General features: G+C 39.1%; 3 protein-coding genes across 6 annotated transcripts in view; 1 reads left to right on the top strand and 2 right to left on the bottom strand.

Annotated features, from left to right (window-relative positions):
- Nucleotides 1-1,288: 1,288 nt before the first annotated feature.
- Nucleotides 1,289-1,741, bottom strand: LOC143030051 (uncharacterized). The gene has a single exon (XM_076193256.1). It carries the CDS (start codon nt 1,739-1,741, stop codon nt 1,289-1,291), a length of 453 nt encoding a protein of 150 aa, XP_076049371.1.
- A 5,631-nt stretch (nt 1,742-7,372) lies between these two features.
- On the top strand, nt 7,373-16,073 carry LOC143029804 (uncharacterized). Of its 4 annotated transcripts, none has more exons than XM_076192828.1 (2): nt 7,373-7,433; nt 14,592-16,073. In XM_076192828.1, the coding sequence occupies exon 2, from the start codon at nt 14,652-14,654 to the stop codon at nt 16,062-16,064; it is 1,413 nt and encodes a 470-aa protein (XP_076048943.1). In that variant the 5' UTR covers nt 7,373-7,433; nt 14,592-14,651; the 3' UTR covers nt 16,065-16,073. The 4 variants fall into 4 exon arrangements, with proteins under 4 accessions (XP_076048943.1, XP_076048940.1, XP_076048942.1 ...); XM_076192825.1 differs by lacking the exon at nt 7,373-7,433 and adding an exon at nt 7,440-7,625; XM_076192827.1 differs by lacking the exon at nt 7,373-7,433 and adding an exon at nt 7,454-7,584.
- A 1,240-nt stretch (nt 16,074-17,313) lies between these two features.
- LOC143030050 (uncharacterized) overlaps nt 17,314-26,850 on the bottom strand; it is a 41,132-nt gene continuing 31,595 nt past the window's right edge. The window contains exon 11 of the mRNA XM_076193255.1: nt 17,314-17,821. Within this exon, the coding sequence (XP_076049370.1) occupies nt 17,314-17,821 (508 nt within the window). The remainder of the gene's footprint in view (nt 17,822-26,850) is intronic.

The following is a 26,850-nucleotide window of genomic DNA, read 5'->3' as shown; positions in this document are numbered from 1 at the left end:
ACTTCTTTTTTATACTTTCCATAGTTTGTATCAATCTTCTCTTTTACATTCTGTTTTTGTTCTCCGGAATAAGAATACCCCCACTGCTAATTAAACTTTGTTGGTATTTCTATTTAACTATCTAATTTTACTCCTTTGTTCTTCTAGTTCATTGCAATGTAGTAAGAAGTGTATTAGGTCTTCCTCCTCCTTATCATTGCACAGTTTGCATCTTTTCTTTTCCCCTGTTGATTTATTCTTTTCCGTAGTGGTAAATAGTTCTTGCACTGTACTCATATTAAGAACATAAGAATGAGGGAGACTGCAAGAGACCCATAAGGCCTACACTAGGCAGGTCCATGTCCATTACACCTGACATCCCCATCCATAAAGTTGTCTAACCATTTCTTAAAACAACCGATAGTTTTAGCGCTCACTACATGGTTACTAAGTCTATTCCACTCGTTGACCATCCTATTAGTAAACCAGTTCTTTCCTCTTTCCTTCTTAAAGCTAAATGTGTCCAATTTAAACCCATTACTGTGAGTTCTGCCCTGTTGTCTTGATATGATGGCCTTGTTTGTCTCACCCTTGTTAAAGCCTTTTGTAAGGAGAACGATATATTACTTGATTTCTGTAGAAATCCCGTTTCTGCGGTTGCCTCTGCTTCACTGTTTAATCCTTCTTAGATTCACACCACACAGTTCCTATGCTAGATTATCTAACACCTAAATTCTAACACAGTCCCTCTCGCGTCCCCCCCATTTCACTCGCCCACGTGACACTCACAGCACTTCCACCTACACCGACGCGCGGGCATTCCCGCCTCCCGGGGGCACCAACTGCGCGCGCCTTTTGACCCCGCCCCGGGGGGTGCCAACCGCGCGTCCCCGTCTGTGCCACATTCACCACACTCAGCCCCCCCCCTCCCCTTGATCTCGAGATCGACCTTTTTTTCATCTCCTACTTCATAGTCCTGCAGCCATCTTGGAAGCCGCTTGTTGCGGTGGGGTCGCCGGTGCACCAACCCCTCATTCACCACCATGTCGTGACTCTCTTCCTCATTTTCTCCGTCACCCTCTTCCTCGTTTTCTCCATCATTCACCACATGACGAAGCTCCAAGATATGTCGCGGCACTCCCTCGACAGAGACGTTGTTCCGCGAATTCACCTCCGTTACGATCCCTCTCGTCCACTGTGACGTGCATTTACTGTCCTTTGGCCTCAACCATACCTCCTCCCCCACCTGTACTGAGGCGGGGCTTTCTTCAGTATTGGATGGTAGCCCCGGCCCTACCCGGGGATGTCGCTAATCATATTTAAATAAGGCTCTTTGTAAAACCGAGCCTTCATCTTGGCCTGACCTGGAGGACATGTTATACCAGACGACTACCTCTGTGGGTGGTATTAGCGTACTCTCGGCGATGGACTTAATCGAGCGATAGTGTCGTTCTACTATTCCATTTCCGCTCGGTCGGTAAGTAGCCCAAAAGAAGCGTCTCGTGCTCCACTTGTACAACATGTCTTTCAGCGCCCCCGACCGAAATGCGGCGCTATTATCCATCAGGATTTCATCCACTGGGCCCCGTTCCAGAAATATCTCATTCATCATCCTTACAATCTCCTCTCCAGTCTCCGTCTTCAGCTCCCGCCAGACGGCGAAGCGTCCCGGGCCGCAGTCAACCATCGAGAGCCGATAGTGGGTTACATCAACCGCCAGTCTCCTCCAGTTTTCTTCCACGCTAAGTTTCCCAGACCGCATGCGGCGGGGGAACTTAGCGTGGAAGAAAACTGGAGGCGCAGGTTCTCTCTAATTCAAACTGAGTTAAACGCCACTGCATTATCACAATTATTAATTTTCTTTATATTGTTTTCAATTGTCCTCACTATAGTTCTGAGTTTGGGAGAATAAGCTGTCTAAAGCTGTCCAAAGCTGTCCAAAGTTACCCATTTTAATTACACACAAGTTGACGTTTCAACTTCAAGGAGTCATTCTCAAAATAATAAATCGCAAATCAACACAATCAAACAGGCACTCCGACCTGACCCGAGCTGATCATCTCAGAGGTAGGGGAGGGGGAGTCGGAGCAGTGGGCAATGCAAAAGGGGGGTACACAATTCCACTATTGGTATGGTTAGTTCTCACATGTCTTGAAGAGCTATTGAATAAGGGAATGGCCGTTACCATATTAGACTGAATATTAATGGTAGGAGCCCATTCCCTAATATACATAGCTTCTAACATTTTTAATTCTTTAATATCATTACATTGGGTAACTACTTCAGTGTTGTTAACAATGGTTGCTCTATCAAGGGTAGACTGGTGCTCGCACTGAAAATTGTTTCTAATCGCTCCCTGTTGAAGATGAAGCGTTAGGCGACGACTGAGACTACAAGTTGTAAACCCAATGTATGCACATTTATGGAGCGCGCAGTATCCAAAATTACAGTTAAATTTATACACAACATTAGTTTTTAACAAAGTCCCAGACTTACGAGACAAACTATTTTTCAGCACTAAGGAGCAAGTGCGAGGGTTCTTATAGAAAATCACAATACGTAAGACATGGCTGTCATCCACCGGTTTACAATTTCTGAAGACGATGTCTTTAATACGTTTTTCATCTTCCCGGTACGAACTGCTATATTTTGGTAGAAAAATGTGATTTTGTTTTTCTGACACGAAGAGTTCTCTGAGACACAACGATCTAGTATTTAGTCATTTGATCAAAGTCTGTTTTAGGGTAACCATTGCTAACTGACACCTGACGTAAGTGCTGGAGTTTGGTATGCAGCAGATGCCATCTGCCAAGAAGAGCAAACCTGAATTGCCCGCCTCACGTATGCCTTGATTACCCCTCTCTTGTAATATTGTGTGCATTCACCCTCACCATTCATGAAGATTCTGACTTATGCGATCCCCCACACTGCAGGAACAATGGAAAGAAAATAGAACCCAGGAAAATCCATTAGTGCATTTGAATTGATTTTCTCCAGTGTGGGTAACCATGTGATGTTTAAGATGACCTTTTCGTGAGAAAGTTGCATCACACAGGTCACACTGGAACAGCTTCTCTCCGGTGTAACCACATGACGTTTAAGAGTAATCTTTTCTGAGAAAGCTGCATCACATAGGTCACACAGGAACGCCTTCTTTCCAGTGTGGATAAGCACGTGACGTCGGATTTGACTCTTTTATGAGAAAGCTGCATCGCACAGACCACACTTTAAAGGCTTCTCTCCAGTGTGGGTCACCACGTGTCGTTTGAGATTACTATTTTGCGAGAAAGTTGCATCACACAGGTCACACTTGAACGGCTTCTCTCCGATGTGAGTCACCACGTGACGTTTGAGAGTACCCTTTTCTGAGAAAGCTGCATCGCACAAGTCACACATGTAAGGCTTCTCTCCTGTGTGGGTGACCACGTATCGTTTAAGATGACTCGTTCGTGAGAAAGTTGCATCACAGAGGTCACACTCGAAAGGTTTCTCTCCAGTGTGGGTTATCATGTAATATTTGAGATCGGCCTTACGAGAGAAACTTCTATTACAAAGTTCACATTGGATAGGCTTCTCTCCAGTGTGGGTCATCACGTGATATCGGAGACTTCACTTTTGTGTAAAGGTTGCATCATACATACTACACTTAAAAGGTTTCTTTCCAGTGTGGGTCTTCGCGTGATATTTAAGGGCAGTCTTTCCTGGGAGAGCTGCATAACACAGGTCTCCTCAGTGTGGGTCATCACGTGTTGTTTGATATTGCCCTTTGCTGAGAAAGCTGCACCGCACAATTACACTTGAAAGGTTTCTCTACAGTGTGGGTCAAGGTGTGATATTTGTGAGCAGTCTTTCCTGAGAGTTGTATAAAACAGGTCACATTGGAAAGGCTTCTCTCTAGTGTGGATCATCACAAGTTATTTAAGATGACTTGTGAGATAGCTGTGTCGCAGACTCTGTCATATGACGAATATACGGAATCTGCGGGTACCTATTCTAAGGATATAATGATATTACCCTCGCCCTGAATACTTTATAAGCTTGACAACTAAATTTTAGAAAACATCTCATATGAGTGTCACGAATGAATACAAATACTATGCATTAATCAAAGTACAGTAGAGGAAGGGAACAAAGAACTCAAATGAAGAAGAAATGGAAGGTTGAACAAACACTAAAAAAAAAATGGAGGTGAGCAGAAACTATGAAAAAGAGACTAGGAAAGAAAAATAACCAGGAAATTATATGGCAGAAGAGTAGCCGAATAAACAGTTCAAGGAGATAGAGGATAAAAAATCGGTGTATGGTGAAGGATACAATTGTATAATTGGAAATAATTGTCAGTTTTTCGAAGGCCACTATACACACACCAATCAAGGATATAATTCAATATTTGAGTGATTCATAAGAATATTATATTGATTTCTACAGCAAATAATTTATTTTCTATTTTCGGGGGGTAACCTCACCAACGACAGGATTTGCAAGAAAATTTTTAAATTTCTGCAGAAACACCAGAAGCCCAAAAATTAAACGGGTCAGTTGTAGACCTCCCCCCCCAACACACACACACTGATTAACTATAGAATCCCCACCCAAACTTCACGCAATTGTAGAATCCTTCATACACACACACATTGATCAACTGTAGACTCTCCACTCTAACAAAGTGTCGGTTAGATTATATATTTATCACGAGCCATAATCAACTGTAGAATGTTAGGTCAGGTTATATATCGAAACCATAACTAACTGTAGAATGTCCACCCCATCAAAGATTTGTCCAAGGCAGTCCTTCCTGCCAGGTACTTTACCTGGGCAGTCCTCCTGCTAGGTACCTTACCTGGGGAGTCCTCATGCCAGGGACGTGACCTAAGTACTCCTATCTCCAACGGCGTAACCGTTCGTAATAAAGGCGAGTCGTGGCCCGTGGGTTGCCGTGTGGGAGATGTGTAGGAAAGCCTTTCCTTACTTGATTATTGTATATATTTATTGTATATGTATCTCCTTTATTGTATATGTAAAACTTCTTTATTATACATGAGTACTTAATATCAACATATATTTATTGTAAATGTTGTCACAATTTTTTAAATTGTGACACCCAGCTCGTTGTCTCCCTTCCCATTTTCTCGTCTGTTTTCTCTCCGTATCAGCCCTTAATTCCCCATACTCGGGGGAATTTCCAGTCCTTAAGACTTCTAGTAGCAACATCCTGTCTTTTCTCCTCCTCGTTATCCTCTTTATTTGTCATGTCATTTTTGACAACCAATTCAATGCCTTAACGAAGGGAGAGACTTCTAATATCGAGAAACACCCCCCCCTTTTGATTTGTGTTCTCGGAGCCATGCTCAACGTTTTTCGCGCCCACACAAAGCACTCAAACACACCCCCTCCCCCCCCCCTGCGCGCTGCCACATATTTTATTAAGCTAGGCAATTAGAATTATTAGGATTGTGTTTAACCCGCTCCTGAACAGTGTCTACCTCAAAGAACACTTGGAACTGTGTCACCATCCCGCATGAACATTATTCGTAGTACCCTTCGCAACTAGGGACGGAGACATAATACTATTGGCAACGTCGGAAGCCGGCTAGCGGACATCGTGACCTGACCTGTCGCAGGACACAGGCAGTCTAAGCATCGAGTTCGAAAAAGGAGGTCAGACCGCTCGATCTCGGAAGAATAAGCGCGTCCTTTCCTCCCTCAAGTGACTGTTGGGGATTTATAACCTCTTGAATAAATCGAGTGTCGATTATTTGGGTATAAACCCCTCAAGCAAAAACTGAGTGTAGTGCGATTGACCGGGAAAAGTACGCCGACGAAGTGACTTACATCCCCCATCACAGCGCGCCCAGGCCGTCCACCCCCCGCCCCCACCAAACGAAGTGGCGCCGATCGAAGCTCAGCAGGAGATCATGCTAATTGAAGACGTCTCCACAAGCAAGACAATTATAAGTACTCATTCAATAACAATTTCTTAAGCTAGGAACGCGCGCAGGGAATAGATAGGATGTATGTATGTATGTGAATCCAACTGTTAAAACCCTTATTTAATGTCAAGTAGCTTAATTTTAGTGTTTAATTATTCAATTCATTAAAACTCATAATAGGAATTCTGGGTTTCATTACCCAAAGACGGTTATCTTTATGAGTTGTCCCCACACCCCTCTTTGATTTACGTACATACACGCTTGCTGTGAGGAAGCACGCGTGGTCCCGTGTGGTAATGCGAATCTCCTGGACTTCGGTTCCCCACTGAGATTATCATCCTCCTCCATTCTTCACTCCCTTGAGGTACGTATTTCCCCACGTTCCCTCAACCACCTCCTCCTCCTTCCACTGTCCAGGAAATTTGTAATAAATGTATTGTATAAGCCTATGTAGTCATTACATTATATAAGTTCCCTATACACAATTATATAACCGATTATATATACGTCATTAGGCGTACGCTACATACGTATGCGTCCATGCCAATTTTACGTATCATAGCATTAAGGTATTTAGTATATGTTACCCTTAACCATTTTGCATGCATATTCCTCATTATATGTAATTGTTCTCTTGTTTCTGTATATTCTTATGTATATACCTAGAGATGTTTGTATGTGCTGCATCACTACCTCAGCAGTCAGCCATGTGCTACCTCATGTACTCCAAGGTCACAAAACCCCACGCGACCTGCGGAGCATCGGTCACGTAACCTGAGCTTGTTCCTTTTCTCACCTCACATTTTTGTATATAAGCATATGCCTTCCATTATGTATTCATTCTGCTGAAGAGGGTCACAGTTAGTGATCGAAATATACAGAACGTTCGACATTAGTGTCTTCTTTTCTCCGACTGTGGGATAAAAAGTTTATTTTATCAATGTGCTACGACATTACTTTATAGTGATGTTTGTATGTATTGTTTTGCCCAATCTTTTTCCCGCCTGACAACAATGTATCAGGAAGTAGGGCACGAGCGCGTCATGATGCCAAGGGCCCCCTAGCATTCGCTGGTGACAGATTACTTCCTGCCATACTTATGTGTAGACCTACACAATAAACTCCTACCAGAAAGTACTGTGTGTCACTTACCACAGATGTGTTACTCATCAGATATAGATATACATGTACACGATTGACGAGTGCCCACAATGACACTTGCGTATTACATGTATTACTGTTGTGCTTGCAAATTCCATGTCTAATAAGTAATCGTTCATACTATAAATATAAAACATTGGATTGTAACCACAGTAATATGAAATGGGCATGTGGAGTGAACAAAGTCAATTTTTTACTCTGAAGAATACTATCTATTCACAGTGAATTGAGAATTCAGGCAGTGAATTTCTTATTTTGTGATATTAGTACCGATGAAGACAAAGTGGCGTCCCATCAAATATAAATATAAACAGGCTATATTGATATTCATCTACACCTGCACGAAATTACAAATACGCCACGGTACGGGGTCAGCGTGTAGCGAGTGCCAAATGTGGGCCCACTACCAAGCTACTTTATTTCTATAGTATAGAAATAAGGTAGTTTAGTACCTCTAATTTGAATTCGCGAGTGCAACCGTATAGAAACTAAAGGAGTGCATTCACGAATTTAAGTAAGAGATACCCTGGCATCTACGAAGCAAAAAGGTCACCCGTTAGTAATCCGTGTATCTGAGTTTTCTATATCAATTTGTTCATAAAGATTTGGAATGCCAAGTAAACACAATATTTATTATTTATGTTTGGCAAATATTGCAATACAGAGACATGTAAGAATGTGGTTCCTGGGACATATAAAACATCAGGAAGTGCATCGAATTTACAAGCACAATAGTCAGATATATAAGCGTTATTGTAAGCATTCATCAATCATGTATGTATATTAATAGTTTGGCAGAGATTATGTTTCTTGTCTGTCCACTGCCTTATGTTCCAATTGAATAAAGGCACTGCTGATTTCACAGACAGTAAAGTTTTGTCAAAACACTTCCTAAATATTTACATTCCCGCATGCCGGGTATGCATACGAAGCTACTAATTGGAGAATATGTTTCTCTAAGATTACCATATTTTCGTGCAACAGATTTTTTATAGTTTGGTCCGGAGTACTGAAAATACAATGAAAGCCTTGTCTCTCAAAAGGAACCATTGCTTCAGAATAACAGGAGGTAGTTTAAATCGTATCAGAAGGTTCCACAAATCGTTATTCACCATAATCTAATTTGAAAATAGTCTTATGCTGTCAGTCTAATATCCGATTAAGCTTGCCATAGGACATAAATTTAGCACATAAGTAAATGTAGCTCCTCTAAAGTGTCTGGTCTCACTGGGTAACCATAACTATAAGCAATCCTACCTCGGGGACAGGTGGTTGAGTCTTACCTAACCTTTCCCCACATGGGTGTAGGTAGAAAGATTTGGTTAGGTTTGTAAGGTATATTCACCAAACTCCCCAAGAAAGTTGATCTTCAGTTGGGGAACAAAAAACACCTTGAGAAGAGAAAATGAAATGGGGGGAGGGGTAATGGTTGTTGTGAAGAGTGTTGGCGTTGGAAGAAGTAAATCTGAGTGAAGACAAGGCTGAAGCCATCCACACAAAAATAGAACTAAAGGACAGAATAGAAGAGATTTATGATGGTATGTATCCCTACCAAAGAGAAGAGCCTGGAATGAAGCTGAATATCAATTGTTGCTGGACACAACTCTTTTTTCCCTGTCTTAAGAAAAGGGTAGTGTCCAAATTAAATTGAATAGTAGTTTTAGTCTATTGGACATTTAATTGCAATGAGATCAACTGGGAGGAATGGGAAGCAAGTGGCAAAGAAGATTACTGGGGAAATACTATGTTAAATATACCACTGGGAAACACAATAACTCAGTGGGTAAAGGAAGTGACCAGTATAATAGATGATATTCCCAAAAGATTAGATCTGCTACTAATAAAAGAGCAAGACATCATCAGTGCCTTGAACCACCTTTTACCCATAGGAAAAAGTGACTATAATTATTTTATTTCAATTTGAGGATGAGGAAGTAGAGCCAAGGAATGAATCACAAAGGCAAGGGAGACTCGATTTTGGAAGGCAGATTACTTTGGGTTGAAAAAATTCTTTGAAGAAGCAAACTGGGAGGAATTCATGAATACCACCAGAATAATAAGGAAATGGAAAAAATTTCTTGAGATTTACAACCAGGGAATGAACAACCACATGACAAAGATTAGTGGAAGGAAGAAGAAGAAACAGGACTCATTTAACAAAAGGTGTGATATTAAAAAAAAAAAAAAGGCAGGGACATGGCTTGAGATAAATGAAGGAAGAGAAGAAGCAATAACACAAAAAAAAACTTACAAACTAGAAATTATTATATAAGAATCTGCAGGTTGGAAGAAAGTAATTTTGAAAGGGGTGTAGTAGATAAAACCAAAGGTTAAGTAAAACTGTTTTACAAGTTTATAAATGGTTAATTGAGATGCAGGGAAGTAATCATGAAGCTAATAATGGTTGGTGAGGTCTTTGAAGAGCCCTTGGCTCAGGCAGAAATAATGAAAGTTAGTTTCCAATCAGTCTTCACATTTATTTCATTTATATATATATATATATATATATATTATATATATATATATATATATATATATATATATATATATTTATATATATATATATTTTTTTTTTTTTTTTTTTTTTTTTTTTTTTTTAAAGAAAACCAGGGAGCAACAGTATAGGTTTAGAAGATACAAATGTAGAATTGAGGGAAGTGCTCAATCTTTTGGGATCACTGGATGTGACAAAACCTTCAGGACCTGACAGGATCTCAAACTGTATACATGATGTAAGGAAATACTAGTGGACAAGATTCACAGTCATATTGAATATTTGGTAAAAGAGGGCATAGTGATGCTAGATTGGAAAATTGGAAATGTGGTACCAATTTACAAAAATGGAAGTAAGGAGACACCACTAAATTATAGGCCAGTATCATTGATCAACACAATAGTAATGTGAAAAGATTGTGAAAGATCAATGGACCATATACCTTGAAGAAATGAACATTCTGGCAGACAGTTTGGCTTCAGATCTGGAAGATCATGTGTGTCAAACCTTTATTAGTTATTACTTGTGAATGGTTGATGTGCTCCAAGAGAGGGATGGGTGGACTGTGTACCTCAATCTAGAGAATGCTCATGATCAGTGTACCTCACAGTTGATTTATATGGAAATTGGAGGACAAAGAGGCAAACTACTCAAATGGTTGAAAGACTTTATGAAGGGAAGATATATGAGGACTGTAGCAAAGGAGGATGTCAAGATTGAGAGCAGTAATGAGGAGAGTTTTCCACTGCTTGCGTTCACTAATAATGTTTCTTGTCAACATCAATGACATGGTGGATGGTATAACAAGCTATGCCAAAATGTTTGCAGGTGATGCAAAAATCATGAAAAGAGTGAAAAGCAAGGACTATAGACAATTGAAAAAATATTTAAGACACTGATTTTGTATGGAGCCAAGAATGGAAAATTAATTTCAATTCCAAAAAAAGCAAAGTACTGGAAATGGCCAATAGTTGCAAAAGACTGTGTATAAACTATTCCTTGGGAAGTAAATCCATTACGCAGACTAAAGCAGAGAAATATTTGGAAGTGTTGATAAGACAACCTGTCACCTGACACACCTTTGGTGAGAAGTGGCATAAAGGTGGAAAAAGCAAATCTGAGTGAAAGCAGGGCTGAATCAATTCACCTAAAAATTAGTACTAAAAGGCACAATAAAAAAGACTATGATGGTATGTTCCCCCTAAGACAAGAGCTTGGCATGAAACTGAATATCAAGAAATTTTAATGAATACAACTCTTTTCCTAAAGAAAAATATTGAACAAAGTAGTAACATAGTCCTTGCTGGAAATTGTAATTGTGGTGAGGTCAACTGGGAGGATTGGTAAGCAAGTGCCTAAGGAGATTCCTGGGGAAATACCCTGTTGAGTATAGCAATGGATGACATAATGACCCAGTGGGTAAAGGAAGTGACCCAGGTAAGAGGAGATGACACCCCCCACAAAATTAGATTTGTTACTAACCAAAGAGCCAGACATCATCAGCTAATTGAACTACCTTTGCCCAATAGGAAAAAAAAGTGACCGTGTTACAATTGAATTTTAGCTGGAAGATGAGGAAATAGAGCCAAGGAATGAATCACACAGACAAGGGAGACTCAACTTTAGGAAAGCAGATTACTTAGGGTTGAAAAAATTCTGTGAAGAAATAATCTGGGAGAAATTTATGAATACCACAGGAATAAGGAGGAAATGTGATGTCAGACATTTACAGCCTAGGAGTGAACAAACATGTGCCAAAGACTAGAGAAAGAAAGAAGCAAAAATAGGACTGGTTTTAAAAAAAAGTGTGAGATCACAAAAAAGGATAGGGATATGGCTTGGGAAATATGGAAGAGGAAAAGAACCAATAAAACAAAAGAAGCTTACAAACAAACTAGGAATGACTATACAGGAATTTGCAGGGAGGAAGGAAGCAGTTTTGAAAGAGGTGTAGTATAGAAATGCAAAGATGAACCAAAACTGTTTTACAGGTTTATAAATGCTAAATTAAGACACAGGGAAGAAATCACTAAGTCAAAAGTAAGTGGTGAGGTCTTTGAAGAGGCCTAAGCTCAGGCAGAAATAATGAATGAAGGTTTCCAATTGGTCTTCACAAAAGAAATCAATTTATTGAAGAAAAGCAAGGGGAGCAAAAAACCAGGTTTAGCAGATATAAATGTAGAAGTGAGGGAAGTGCTCAATCTCCTGGGATCATTGGATGTGACAAGAGCTTCAGGACCTTACAGGATCTCAAACTGGATTCTTAAAGAATGTAGGGAAGGGAACAATTAACACAAGATCCAGTCTTATTACATATTCACTGAAAGAAGGCATTGTGCTGCTTGATTGGAAAAGGGGCAAACATAGTGCCAGTTCACAAAGGCAGAAACAAGGAAACAACATTAAATTTTAGGCCAGTATCACTAACTAGCACGAAAGTAAAATTATGTGAAAGGATTGTGAAAGATCAATGGACCTAATATATTAAAAAGATGAAAATTCTGACAATGTGGTTTCAGATCTGGAAGGTCTGTGTGTCAAATCTTTTAAGCTTTTACTTGAGAGTGATTGATGTGCTGCAAGAGAGTGAGAGGCGGGTGGACTGTGTGATATGTCTGTGTGACAGACATAGCAGGATTGTGGGAGAGACATATAGACTACTGCAGAAGAAAGTGGCATTCCATTATATGGATGAAGAGATGAAAAGACTCATCGAAACCCTGATATGACCAATATGTGTCAGTAGTGTGGTCTACACACAGAGTGAAGGATATAAGCAAGATTGAGAGAATACAAAGGGCAGCAACCAAACTGGTCCCCAGCCTGGCACATAAACCATATGAGGAAAGACTGGTTCTGCCAACTTTGAAAGATCGAAGAAATAAAGGTTACATGATTACAGTATTCAGGTCAGAGAAAAGTGTAAGTCATACACACCAATGGAGTAGTTTTCTTAGAGAGTTTATGGGGATAGAAGAAATCTGTTTAAAGATGGGAGGGCTTTAAGAGGTCATGGAATTAAATTTAGAAAGACTGCATATCGAAAAGATTTGAAGAAGCACATTTTCCATATAGATGTATAAGTGTGTGGAATTGCTTAGAGAATTATATAGCCCAAGTTCAAACAATACATGAGTTCAAATCTAAGTATGATATTTGGAAATCAAAGATATAGGTTAAGTTGGAACAGTACATGAAGTTGAGTCTAGGTGTGTTGTTAGAAAATTAGACAGTTGGAGATGGGACCCAAATAGCATTGCTCCTTTCCTGTATACTACAATTAGGTAAATATATATCAGCGGGATTGTGGGAGAGACATACAGACTGCTATAGAATATTAAAGTGGCTTTTCAATATATTGATGAAGAGATGATAAAATACTTTGAAAACTTGATCCATCCAAGACTGGAATATGCATCAGTAGTATGGTCCCCACACAGAGTGAAGGACATAAGCAAGATCGAGAGAATACAAAAGGCAGCAACCAAACAGGTCCCCAGCTTAGCAGATAAATCATATGAGGAAAACAGTGGGTCTGCAAATGGAAGAGAAGGAAGTGATATGATTACAGCATTCAGATCACTAAAGGGGATAGGTTGCATTGACAGGGCTTTAAAAGATCATGAGATCAAATTATGGAAGACTGCATGTCTAAAGGATGTACAGTTTTTCATATAGTTGTATAGATTCTTGGAATAGCTTAGAAAGTGATATAGCCCAAGCTGGAACAATATATGAACTCAAATCTAAATGTAAATGAAAAGTTGGAACCATACATGAAATCAAGGCTAGATGTAATGAATTGGAGAAGACGTGAGACCCAACAAGCATTGCTCTTTTCCTGTATACTGTTAGGTAAATATGCTACAGGGCACCATTATCTGACATCCTTGATTGAGGGATGGATGGTGGACCTCTAGAAATTTTACAAAGGAAAGCGAGGAGCCTATGCCAGGAGGTGCATGGTTGTGGCCAAAGCCATCACCTTGCTGTATGTGCTTTGGCTGTCAGAATAGTCACTGGGAATCAGAGAGAAGTACAGGATTCAAACCCACAGCTACATTTGCGAAAGATGTTCCAGCAATAGCTTTAGGTTTGTGATGAGTACTGTATGTTCCAGGGAGCTATGATAGAAGGAACAACAGAAGGATGTGGAATGAATGAAAAATGGGTGTATGCTTTGACTCCACTACCCCTCATTGGGAAAGGGCCTACTGATACATATGCTCTGTAGTATGTTCTTGTAAAAATCACTTATATGGAAAGTGTCCACTTAAGAAGTAGTAGTGTGGGGAACATTTGAATGAGATCAAAGCTCACAAAACATCAAACTCTACATTAGTTAATCTTGACAGTTGTATCAGGTGTCCCGAAAGGTGACTGAGTATATATTTAAATTGCTCCAGTTTCAACAACCTGTGATTCAAAAATGTTAAAGCAGTAGTGCTCCCATTATAGTCTTGTAGTATCTCCACATTTACTGGGATTGCACATTTGATAGTCAATATTTTTCTTAGTAGATATTTTTGATAGTTGTTTACTATTAGATGAACAGGTATATTACTAATTGTGACAAAAAAATATGGATAGTACTTTTACAATTTATAAGATAAATTTTACTTATTACATTTTGTTAAAATAGGAACATAGGTGTACCATTTACCAGTGTATTTTGCATCACTTTCTCGAGTCAGATGAGTGAGATGAACTGAATGAACCTTCCTAGAGGCATTCTGGTGATGGTGTGAATATGTATGTAGCTATTGTTTTTTCAGTACATAAAATATATGGAGTGCACCATGTAGCACCATAATGGTTAGTGATTCTACTTATTCTATATTAAGGGAATTGTACATAGGGTCTAGTTAGGGTCCTCCACAAGATAGACCAAGGGCAATGGATTGGTTGATTTAGGTACAATAGGATTAGTATATCAAATGAGTTGTGTATGAATAGTCTGTATTCTGTTATTACACAATACCAAAAAGTTGGATGTTGATCTTTTAATTACTTTTTTTCTTCTTCAGGATGAGGGTAACTATCAACATTTCTTTGCAAGAGCTCTTCCTAGATTCCATATATCCATCATGCAACAAAGAGAATCCAGTGTGATGTCTATGGGACAGCCCTCTTACATGGTGACCCAAACTGGAGAGAAGCCTTTCCAATGTGACCTGTGCAATGCAGCTTTCTCAAGAAAGAATGACTTCAAACGTCACATGATGACCCACACTGGAGAGAAGCCTTTCCAGTGTGACCTGTGTGATGCCACTTTCTCACGAAAAAGTCACATCAAATATCACATATTTACCCACACAGGAGAAAAACCTTTCCAGTGTGACCTGTGTAATTCAGCTTTCTCACAAAAAAGTAGTCTCAAACTTCACATGAATACCCACTCTGGAGAGAAGCCTTTCCAATGTGACCTGTGCAATGCAGCTTTCTCAGGAAAGAGTGACCTCACACGTCACATGATGACCCACACTGGAGAGAGGCCTTTCCAGTGTGACCTGTGCAATGCAGCTTTCTCACGAAAGAGTCACCTCAAATGTCACATGCTTTCCCACACAGGAGAAAAACATTTCCAGTGTAACCTGTGCAATGCAGCTTTCTCACAAAAAAGTAGTCTCAAACTTCACATGAACACCCACTTTGGAGAGAAGCCTTTTGAATGTGACCTGTGTGATGCCACTTTCTCACAAAAGAATCATCTCAAATGTCACATGCTTACCCACACAGGAGAACAACCTTTCCAGTGTGACTTGTGTAATACAGCTTTCTCACAAAAGAGTAGTCTCACACGTCACATGTACAACCACTCTGGAGAGAAGCCTTTCCAGTGTGACTTGTGTGATGCTGCTTTCTCACTAAAAAGTTATCTCAAAGATCATAAGGTGACGCATACTGGAGAGAAACCTTTTCACTGTGGCCTGTGCAAAGCGGCTTTCTCACAGAAGAGTAGTCTCACACGTCACATGTATACCCACACAGGAGAAAAACCTTTCCATTGTAACCTGTGCAATGCAACTTTTTCACAAAATAGTAGTCTCAAAGGTCACATGTATATCCATTCTGGAGAGAAGCCTTTCCAATGTGATCTGTGTGATGCCACTTTCTCACACAAGAGTCATCTCAAATGTCACATTATTACCCATACTGGAGAAAAGCCTTTTGAGTGTGACCTGTGCAATGCAGCTTTTTCACAAAAGTCTAGTCTCAAACGTCACATGGACGCCCACTCTGGAGAGAAGCCTTTCCAGTGTGACCTGTGCGATTCCTATTTCTCACGAAAGAGTAGCCTCAAAAATCACATGGTGACTCACACTGGAGAGAAACCTTTTCAATGTGACTTGTGCAGTGCCTATTTCTCACGAAAGAGTAGCCTCAAAAATCATGTGGTGACTCACACAGGTGAGAAGCCTTTTCAGTGCAACCTGTGTGATTCTGCTTTCACACAAAAGAGAGGTCTCAAACAGCATATAAGGACCCATGCTCGTTAGTTCTTTCCAGTGTGACTTGTGCAATGGAGCTGTCTCACAGAAGAATCATCTCAAGTGCCAAGTGCTTACCCACAAGTGCTTATCTGTGTGATGCAGCTTTTTCACAAAAGGATGCTTTCCAATATCACGTGATGACCCAGACCAGAGAAAGGTATCTGAAGCACTCTGATCTGTGACATGCAACTCTCACAAAAGGGCAATCTGAAATAACATGTGATGTCCCACACTGGAGAGCCTTTCCACCATAATCTATGTAATGGAGATTTTTCACAAAGGAGTAATGTTGAACAGCATATGATGATCTACAAGGGAGAGAAGCCTTTCCAGTGTCATCTGTCTAATGCAGATTTCTTTTGAGATGTTTTCAAAAGTCCCATGATAATCCACATAAGAGAGAAACTTTTCTAGTATGTCATTGTTTTGCACATTTCTCAGGAAAAACTGGAGCTGTTTGGTGAGATAGTCACTGGATTGGAACTCTGATATATGACATTCAAGGAAAAAATAAATGTTACTTACTACTCAGAAAAGAGTGAAGTCATACACACCAGTGGAGTAGTTTTCTTGGACAGTTTAGTGTGATAGACCAAAAGATATTAAAGTCCAATTAACTTCTTGATTTATATACAATGAAATTTAATTTACTGAAAAATGGCATTGCATCCTTAAAAATATGTAAGGGATAGCTGAAGTTAAAGGTCTTGATTATTGTCATATTATTGCTGTCACTTCTGTGTCATTCATGGAGAGTAGATGGGGTATGCCTCAAATAGAATTATGTTTTGAGATGAAAGTACTAGTTACGGGTTTATTGCAATTAGAATATTTAATGCTGATCTCTGTGCTCTGGGTGACAGCATACATAGTTTTATAAGTTATATTGGCAAATGCAGCATAATACAAGCTGCATTTGGCAGAGGGGCCAGTCCATTTTCTATGTGATAGTGTCTTTGTGAAACAAGCAGAAATGTAGTTTGGTAATTTGTATTCATTCTTCGTGGCTTTTAGATGTAGCAGTTTGTATTTTCCCATTATTGTTCTAGTAGTGGATTTATACAAATTATGAAGCCGTATTCATAAAAATGAAGGATATCCTTGCAAGCATACATTAGAAGTATAAGGTAATGCTCTCAAGCAAAAGGTAGAAATATAAGCATATCCTTTCCATATTCATAATGATTACCTTATACTTGGGAGGATATCCTCCAAGCAGAAGTAAAAGAATGAGTGGTGTTTCGGGAGCGCCGGGTTACATAGTTACATGTTTGAACGTGTCGTAACTCGTAAGATTTCTGATGTGATGTCCCTGTTTCCCGTACATGAGTTTACTATTGCGTTTGAGTTGGCCAAAGCATCGCTCAATTATTACTCTTTCTTTTTTGAAAAGCTTGTTATATTTTACCTCAGCAGGAGATGTAGGATTCCGAAATGGAGTCATGAGACATGGCTCTATCCCATACCTGTCGTCACCAAGTAGCACAACATTACGTTTAGTTCTTAATTGTAAACACACTTGTGAATTTCTCCATATCCTCAAGTCGTGCACGGATCCAGGCCAACTAACATCAACACTAGTGAACATTTCTTTGGCATTACAAGTGGCTTGAACATTCAGGGTAGACCGACCTTTTCGATTAATGTACTCATCTCCATGCAGTTTTGGTTTCGGTATCCCTATGTGAGTACAATCGATGACACCAATAGCTGTCGGAAACATATACTTCCCTTGCCATACCTGTTTTGCCTCTACTAATTCGCTGTTGGTAGTTGGAAACTTTATCCATTCATTCGCATGAGCAATTATGCTATCAACTACTGCATTCACAGTCCGTGATACCGTAGCTTGGCTAACACCAAGTTCTTGACCGATACCTTTTTGATAGCCAGGATCACTGAGATAATGCAAACATATCTTCATTCTATGGACAGATGACAAGGCGCCTCCCCAAGTTTCTTCATTGGTGCCGAAAAATCTGTCCGCAAGCCACTGTACATTTTGTTCTTCAAAACGGAATAACATCTTAAAATCACGATCAGGTGTAGTTAAACGGGGCATGTAATGTTTAACATGCCTCACATCCACAAACTCTGCCATCGTGCTGAGAGTTGGACAAAACAACCTTTCACTTCTAACTGTAGTCTCCTACTGACCAGACTCAGCCTTCTTGAAGCATATGCTCTTTATTTGAAGTAAAGGGTCTTGTTTATCTATAACCATTTACTTTTATGCAATTATAAGGTTATGCTTTTAATTGACAAGTAAAAGGTTTTGCTTGAATGTTTTATGAATACAAGTAGAAGGATTTCCTTCATATTTTGTAAGTATAAGCATATCCTTTTCTTTATGAATACGGCCCTATGTTAGAGTTTTATTGTTTGAGATACACTTATGTGTAAGTAATAATTTTGAGAGAGTTTAATTCAGGCTTGAATCTGATGTTACAGAATGGTTAGAATATTACTTGATCAATACAAAACAAATAAAGAATGGAAAAGAAAAAACACTGTTTTGTTACAATGCCTACATGTATGTCTCACAGGCCACTCTGATCTTATCACTTGGAATTTTAAAGTGTGATCATGACATGAAACACTAATGTAACCTTATAAACTTGTTCATGTATTCCTGCTTGTTGAATGAGAACATAGGCACTCAAAAAAGAATCTTTCTTCGGTATATTATATGAAAATAGTGACTTGGTATTATAAAGACTAAATAAATGAGACAGGAACAGAGGGAAGGTAAGGGGAAGGACCAAATATCTACATTTGTGAACAAGTGTGAATAATTTAGTCTCTCAACTTCTCTACATGAAAAATAACCAGCTGCAGAGGAAACCTGCCACAATGTGTTCTACAGAAACATTAAAATGAGAGGAAAATGCATTGTGGAACACTGAGTATAACAGGCTGTCACCATGAAGAAGAGATTTATATAAGGCTAAGAAGAGTCGCCATCTTAAGGAGGAAAAAGCTGATGAGAGACAGATATCTTTAGAAAACAAGAATTCCGAGTAAATGTTCCTCAACATTGACAGTGGAGTTAATTTGAGAGCAGTTGTAGTGAAGTATGAAATGGTCAGAAGGACTGTGTGAAAAAGCTTTTGATAATGTGCCTTACAGAGGATTAATGTGGAAGTTGGAAAATGATGGAGGGCTCAAATGGAGCATTCTGAAATGGATGAAGTTCTTAAAAACAGTACAAAAGGATGAGATGTCAAGTTGGATGGAAGTGACTAGTGAGGTACTGCAGGGCTTGGTGCTGTGACCTGTAATGTTTATGATATATTGTACATGATTGACAGAAGATCATCACCTTGTTGTCAACAGTTACGGGGATAGGGTGCACGTCATCAGTCCACCAGCACAGCAGTCAAACCACGAGAAAGGAGGAAATGGGCTACTCTAAGGTCTTCAAGTTCCACAATGCCAATATGAGAGACTGGCAAGTATGACATCCTAGTGCACCTTGATCACATTCCCAAAGAATGAAAGAGGTGGTATTTGTGACTATTTGCATACACCAATGATATCAGCATAATTTATACTTTGGTCATGCACAGGTGGTACTGAGAGGCTGTCTACAAATAGCTTGTAACTAAAAGAAATCAGGATCCAGATATTCAAAGGTGCTATCATCCAGACATCAGTTACATCTCCCCTTGCAAGGATCTCTCCAGGCAACTTCAGCACCTCTTTGGATGTCCGATGTCCTTAAGCATGTCCAGGATCACCGTAGGCACAGCCCAGATGAGGGTGAGAAATTTGACCTAACCCTGGTCCATACTCCTGTGTACACCAACAATAGAATATGCAAACATTGAATAAAGAAGGGGCACACCTTTTGGTCAGACATGGTGTGCCGGGTCTATAAGGTCCACCCGTGAGTCAATACCAACTTCAACTGCTTCATCAAGTATTATATGACAACTATTGATGTAACTGGAATAAACTTTTTCAAATGAACTGTGCTATGTCTTCTTTTTTGTTGTGTTGGTGTCATTACTTCAAGAAAATGCATTTTCAGTTTTGATACATTCTCATGCCAAATTAAGATTTCATTCAACTCTCTTTACTTATCAATAATCATGATTTTTCTTTTTACCATTCATGGAAATTTTTTTGCCACAGGCCTGTAGGAAACCAAGTTTGGTAACCTCATTGACCTTAATGATGAAAAACATATATAATAAAAAATAAACAGATCACATAAGTAAGGATTTTAAGATTAGTTTGTGTTTGACTTTTTAAATTCTAATTCTATGAGTGTCCAGGAAAAAGTCATTACTGCAGACATTGAAATATATATGGATTCAATAACTCCAGATGTTCAGCCACTCCACTATTCAATGTAACAATATTATTACAAGAACTAAACGGCACTTTGTGTGATGCCTCCCCATCTAGTGGCTGGCCGAATGGCTCGTTATGGTACTACTCGCTCATGATAGTTAAACAAAGGGAAAGTGCAGGCCAATCTTCTCATAGTGAATAGGTGTCAGGTAAACCAGCTGTCTTTCTACTGATACCATGTAACCCAGTACTACTAGCTGCATGGTCGAATTGTCAGCTCCCCTGCTGGTCATCTGCCAATGATTAGGGCATGTTGGACATCCAAATAGAGGGGAGAAATAAAAAAGAAAGAGAAACTCTTTGAAACAATGACTATTCAACTGCGTTATGAGTCATCAATCCACGCGATATCCCTACAGGACCAGGGGACGGGAGTCCAGGAGACTGAGTGATGTCCCAATGCTGCGATTGCACTGTTTCCCCCTGGGACTAGCAACATGCCTCTTTGGTTCTCTATTCAGGCCAAGGTGGATGGTCCCTCTTGGGTAGAAGAGGCAAATCAGCTGGGCTGCTTTACTTGAATCCTTGGGTCAGGCACGTCCTGAGTCAAGTAACTACCGCCTGGATCGATGCCACACAGTCCGCCGCCATCTTCCCTTAGTATCAAGGCGGCAGGTGCGTATACTCTCCCATGACGCCTCAAACTGCTGGGTTAATATGTATACCCAAATTCTGCTCTTCCCTTGTTGGGCTCGATTAGTGGGAGGGCAAATCATAGACAACATGGCAAATATAGGCGACACATATGGTAGGAGCGGGTTTGCAACCTGACCTTGTCGAAATCACCAAGCCTGCTCTGCAGGGTTCCAGCGTGTTGCAAATAAGGCAAATTAAATCAGGCCCGGGGTGAGCCTCCGTCAGGATTTCCGTGGGGGTGCCTTGAGCTTTGTTTCTCTAAGGACAACCGACTACCTTTTTCATCGGCTCTGGAACCTTAGATTGAAAATAGTGGATCTCACAGAGGTGAGAGGAACAGGAAGTGATGAAATCAGTAGTAGTGATGGGACCCAACGCAAGGGAGTACCTGTAGGCATGTCTAGCCAATTACAGCACTCTGTTGCAAAGTTTACTCCAGTTAATGACATATGGCACTGGTGAGGCTGAAGAATACCTTGGGCTTTGTCTCTTTTATTGTTGTATATGACCTTAAAGAGAAGGACAAAACGAATATCTTCTCCAAGGCTTACCACCACATATATCATGAGTTGTCATAGGTGTGATGCCAAGCACTGTAGGACACAGTGGAATGAATTACATACCATCTTAAACCAAGTAAACACTATGAGAGATTTTTTTTATGTTAGTACGTGTACAGTATTTGTTGATAAGCTGTTAGCATCTTAACAAGAACAAGAGTACAAGAAACTTTTATGAAAAAGGAAACTACTGAACTTTAGCAAAATGTTCTAAATACAGTTGTTGCTGGATGTAACACTTACATATATATATATGTATATAATATATATGTGCGTGTGTATTTACCTAGTATTCACCTAGTTGTATTTTACGGGAAGGGGAGCTATGCTCATGGTGTCCCGTCTTCATATCTCATTTTATTTAAACTATTTTTAAATTCGTGTATTGTTTCTGCACACACTACTTTCTCATCTAACTTGTTCCAACTGTCTATTACTCAGTGAGGAAAGCTGTTCTTTTTCAAGTCTCTTCTATAGCTGTCTTTCTTGATTTTCTTTCCGTGTCCTCTTGTATTTCTGTCATCCCATTTTATTAGATCCTCTCTATCAATAATTTCTATGCCTTTCATGATTCTGTAAATAGCTATCAAATCTCCTCTCTTCTTTGCTCTAGTGTCTGTAGCTCAAGTTTTGCTAGTCTCTCTTCATATGATAGTTTTGAGAGTGTTGGTGCCAATTTTGTAATTGCTCTTTGTATTCTTTCAAGTTTTTTATACATTTTTTTGTACTTGGTGACCACATCGTTGCTCCATATTCCAATCTTGGTCTTATCAGAGTGATTAGTATTTTCTTCACCATTTCTTCATCCAGGTATGTAAATGCCACTTTGATTGTTCTTAATAAATTATAAGTTTCTCCAAAAATCTTATTTATATGTTTCTCAGGTGACATATTTTTCATAACAATGACTCCCAGGTCCTTCTCATTTTCTACTTTTTTTTATTCCTTCTTCTCCCAATTTATATGATCCTGTTATTCTGTTTTTGCTTTTTCCAAATTCCATTATACTACACTTTTTAGTATTGAACTCCATCTTCCACTTCCTACTCCATTCCCATACTTTATTTAGATCACTCTGTAGTGACTCACAATCTTCTTCCGTGTTCACTTTTTTTTAATAGTTTTGCATCATCTGCCAAGAAGCTCATATAACTTTCAATTTCTTCATCCATATCATTAATATATATAGCAAACATTATTGGGGCCAAAACTGTTCCTTCTGGAACACCACTTATTACTTCATCCCAATTTGAGTGTTTGTCTCTTATCACTACTCTCATTTTTCTTTCTTGCAAAAAGTCTTCCATCCATTTAAGCAGTTTGCCCTGTATTCCTCCAGTTTCTAATTTCTTAAGCAACTTCTTATGTGGTACTTTGTCAAAAGCTTATTTTAAGTCTAGAAATGCACAATCAGCCCATCCATCTCTTTCTTGTATTATATCTATTAGCCTTGAATAGAAACATATTAAATTGGTGATGCATGATCGTCCTTGTCTGAATCCAAATTGTCTTGGAATTAGCACATTGTTTTTTTCTCAATATTTTACCCATCTATTTTTGACAATTCTTTCACAAATTTTTGCTATTGTACTTGTTAGAGAGACTGGTCTATAGTTGGTAGGGTCTTCTTTATTTCCCCCTTTATATAGAGGTACTATATTTGCTTTTTTCCAATCTTCTGGAACTTTTCCTTCTTTCAAGGAACTGTTTATTATGCTATGTATTTTGTCTTCCAGTTCATTCCTGCATTCTTTCAGAATCCAGTTTGCTATTTCATCTGGTCCATGCAATTTTCTGACATCAAGATTACTCAAGTGTTTCATTATTTCATTCTTTGTTACTTCTATTTCTTTCATAGGGGGCACTTTCTCTTTCCATTCGATCTCTTCAGGTTGTATGTTCTCCCTTGTAAACACTGATATAAAATGTTTTTTCATAATTTCTGCCATTTCTATTTCCTCTGTGTATTCAACTCCTCCTTGTCTTAATTTCTCCAAATCTTGTTTGTTTTTCAGTTTGTTGTTTACAAATCTGTAGAATAGTTTTGGTTGATCTTTACATTTTCTATGACATCTTTTTCATATTTTCTCTTTTCCTCTCTGGACGCTTGTACATATTCATTTCTATAACAAGTATATATTTTCCATTTTTCATGTCTTTTGTCTTTCTTTTGGTCCAAGCTTTATTTCTTTTGTCTTTTAACTCCCTACAACTTTTGTTGTACCAGCACTTTACATATTTTTTTCCTTGTTTTTGTCTTGGGACATACTTTTCCAATCCTTTTTTATAATTCTTTTGTCAAAATATTCCATTTCTCTTCCACTGTTGTTTCTTCTTTGTATATTCCTTCCCAGTTTTCCTTTTGAAAGAATTCTCTTATTTTATCAAAGTTTGTTTTTTCATACATCATTCTTCCTTTTCTATATTGTTCATTTCTTTTCATGTATTTTTCCTCATTTAGTTCCAGTTCAATCAATATGTGGTCACTTTTACTTATTGGTGTTTTATATTCAATCTTTTCCACTATTCTAGGTTCAGATGTGATTATTAGGTCTAGTATCGATGGTTCTTTTTCATTTCTATACCTAGTGTTCTCCTGTATCCACTGTGTCATTGTATGGTCAATAATCATCTTGAGTAGAACATTTCCCCATGAGCCGTCTCCACCCTTTACTGTCATCTCTTCCCAGCAGACTTCTTTGCAATTAAAGTCGCCCATCATAACTATTCTTCCTCCATCTTCCATTATCTTATTTAATGTTATCCTTGTCTCTTCTAACATACTTTTATGTTCACTCTCTTTCCACGAGGCTGTTTTTGGAGGCACATAGTTTATTACAAACTTTCTGCTCTTCTTATCTCTGTCTTCCACTTCGATCATAATCATCTCTACTGTATTCTTTCCATATGTGACACACCTCACGTTTATATCCTTCTTAGTCAGGAACATAACTCCACCCCCTTGTTTTGTCTCTCTTTTTCTAATCCAATAATTATATGCATCATGTCCTACACTGTTGGGTGGTAGTGGACCTTTTAATTTTGTTTCTACAATTCCCATTATGTCCGGTTCTTTTTCCTTCAGATAATCATTCAGCTCATTCAATCCTGTAATTAATCCATTTATATTTGTGTAAGACACTCTTAGTTTTCTGTCACTTCCATTGTATTCTCTGTTTCCCTTTTGTTTTTCTCTAGTATGTCGTATTTCCTTACTTTCATATTCACTACTCTTCAATAGAATTTATCTTTTTCTGACTCTGTTCTGTTCTCGTTTTTTTCCTTAGCTTCATGTCTTTTCATTTTTTCCTCCTCTCTTTCCTCTTTATTCATTTCTTTTTATATCCATACCTTTTTATATTGTTCACTTGCTGCTAGTCTCCCTGTTTTTGCTAAGATATTCTCTGCCGTCGTTTGTGACCTGAATTTAATCTTAATTGGTCTGGTCTTATCTGTACTATACTTTCCTAGTCTAAACATCTCTTCAATTTATTTCATGATTTCAGGTTCATCTTCCTGAACTAATTCTAGTAAACTGCTTTTTCTTTTTCCTCATTGATTCTTGTGGTTCTATTTAGGTTATGTTTCTCTTCCATTCCTAATATAATTATACATTTATTTTTATCTGCTAAGTCTCTTACTATATTCTTCTGCCTCATCACTTTAATAACTGAGTCTTCAGATTGTTTTTTCATTTGCTGTTTTATCATGTCAGTAAATGCAACTTTACTATTTTCTTGGATTTTTTTCCAACCCTGTGCTTCTTTTGCTATGGCCTCTTTGTTGTCTTTATTATTCCTCTTTAATTCTTCATTCTCCTCTTTTCTTTTAACTGTCTTTTTAATTCTTCTATTTCATTAGTTAAGTTTTTGTTCACCTTCTCTAGTTCTTCCAATTTTTCAACTCTCTGCGCAATCTTTGCTATGTTACCGAACCTATTCTCCCACTGTTCGGTCATTTGTTCAAGTTTTTCCTCTAGTCTTGCTAATCGGGGAAGGTTGGTATCCGCCCCCACCCCTCATTAAATCCCTGGAAATTATTATCCTCACCTTCCATTGTGCTGCTCTTATCTATATTTCTAATCTTTACATTTTTGTTAATTCCTTCACCAAAATCATCGGTCCTTCTCTTGTTTACAAGACGCCTAGCCTCCTGGACCAAGTCCTCCCCTTCCTCATTTCCTTCCATTTCCCTCAGTAATCCCTCCCCTTCTCCTTTTTCCTCACTTTCCCACTACACCACGAGCTTTCCCCTTCCCTGTAAATACAATAAGGTACTTCCTTTGCGTTGAGATCCACATAAATTTCACTTTTTCTTCAGAACTCCAATCTTTGCCGTCCATCCGACGAAAGTGTGTGTGTGTGTATATATATATATATACATATATTGTTCGGAGTAGTCCTCACTCCCATCTTCATCTCTTCTCTGGCCGTCCCCCGACCTTACTGACCCGCAAGTGATCCTATGCGCTTGCCCCCCACCCCACCCCTAGCCGCGTGAATCGGCCCCGAGCTTCCTTGAGGCCCATGGGTGGGACAAAGCCTCATTAAGAACACATGTACAGGACCAGCATCGGCCAGCGATGACTAACCTTCACCTCGGCCAGCCACATGATGAAAACAGGATTCATTGAGGAGCGCATACCCTCTGTCTTTCTGAGTTACCAGCGTCAGAACGTTTTACATCCGACTTCCCACACATCACACTTGAACTCACGCCATTTAGGAACACGGGTCACGACTTGCCCGTATATATAAAGGCTGGACGAACGCCGAAGATGAAAATCGCCTCGGAGCATCATACGTGAGCCTGGCTCACTGTTCCTTGCTTTATCACTTCCTCTCCCCTCCCCCGCAAGCAGACAAAGTTGGGACACGACTTGAAACACAGTTGTGACCTCACCGTCTCGTCACCTCCCCCTTTTCTCACCCTCAACACAAGCCCTATCATAACATTGGCGCCCATCATACATTGCTAAGTAAAACCAACTCTCCATCAGAGTTTGCCTCAAGGAGCGTGATATATATATATATATATATATATATTCATATATACATATATATATATATATATATATATATATATATGTATATATATATGTATATATATATATACATACATACATACATACATACATATACCAAGGCTTTTTCCCCCTTTCAAGGGAGGTAGCCAAAAAGGGAAAGGCATAAAATCACTCCCACCCATTTCATCCCTAAATACACTCCACACATCTC

Source organism: Oratosquilla oratoria, chromosome 11, assembly GCF_046742065.1.
Source record: "Oratosquilla oratoria isolate Oo_2021 chromosome 11, ASM4674206v1, whole genome shotgun sequence".
NCBI lineage: Eukaryota > Metazoa > Arthropoda > Malacostraca > Stomatopoda > Squillidae > Oratosquilla > Oratosquilla oratoria.
This window is presented reverse-complemented; position numbering and strand designations above follow the sequence as displayed.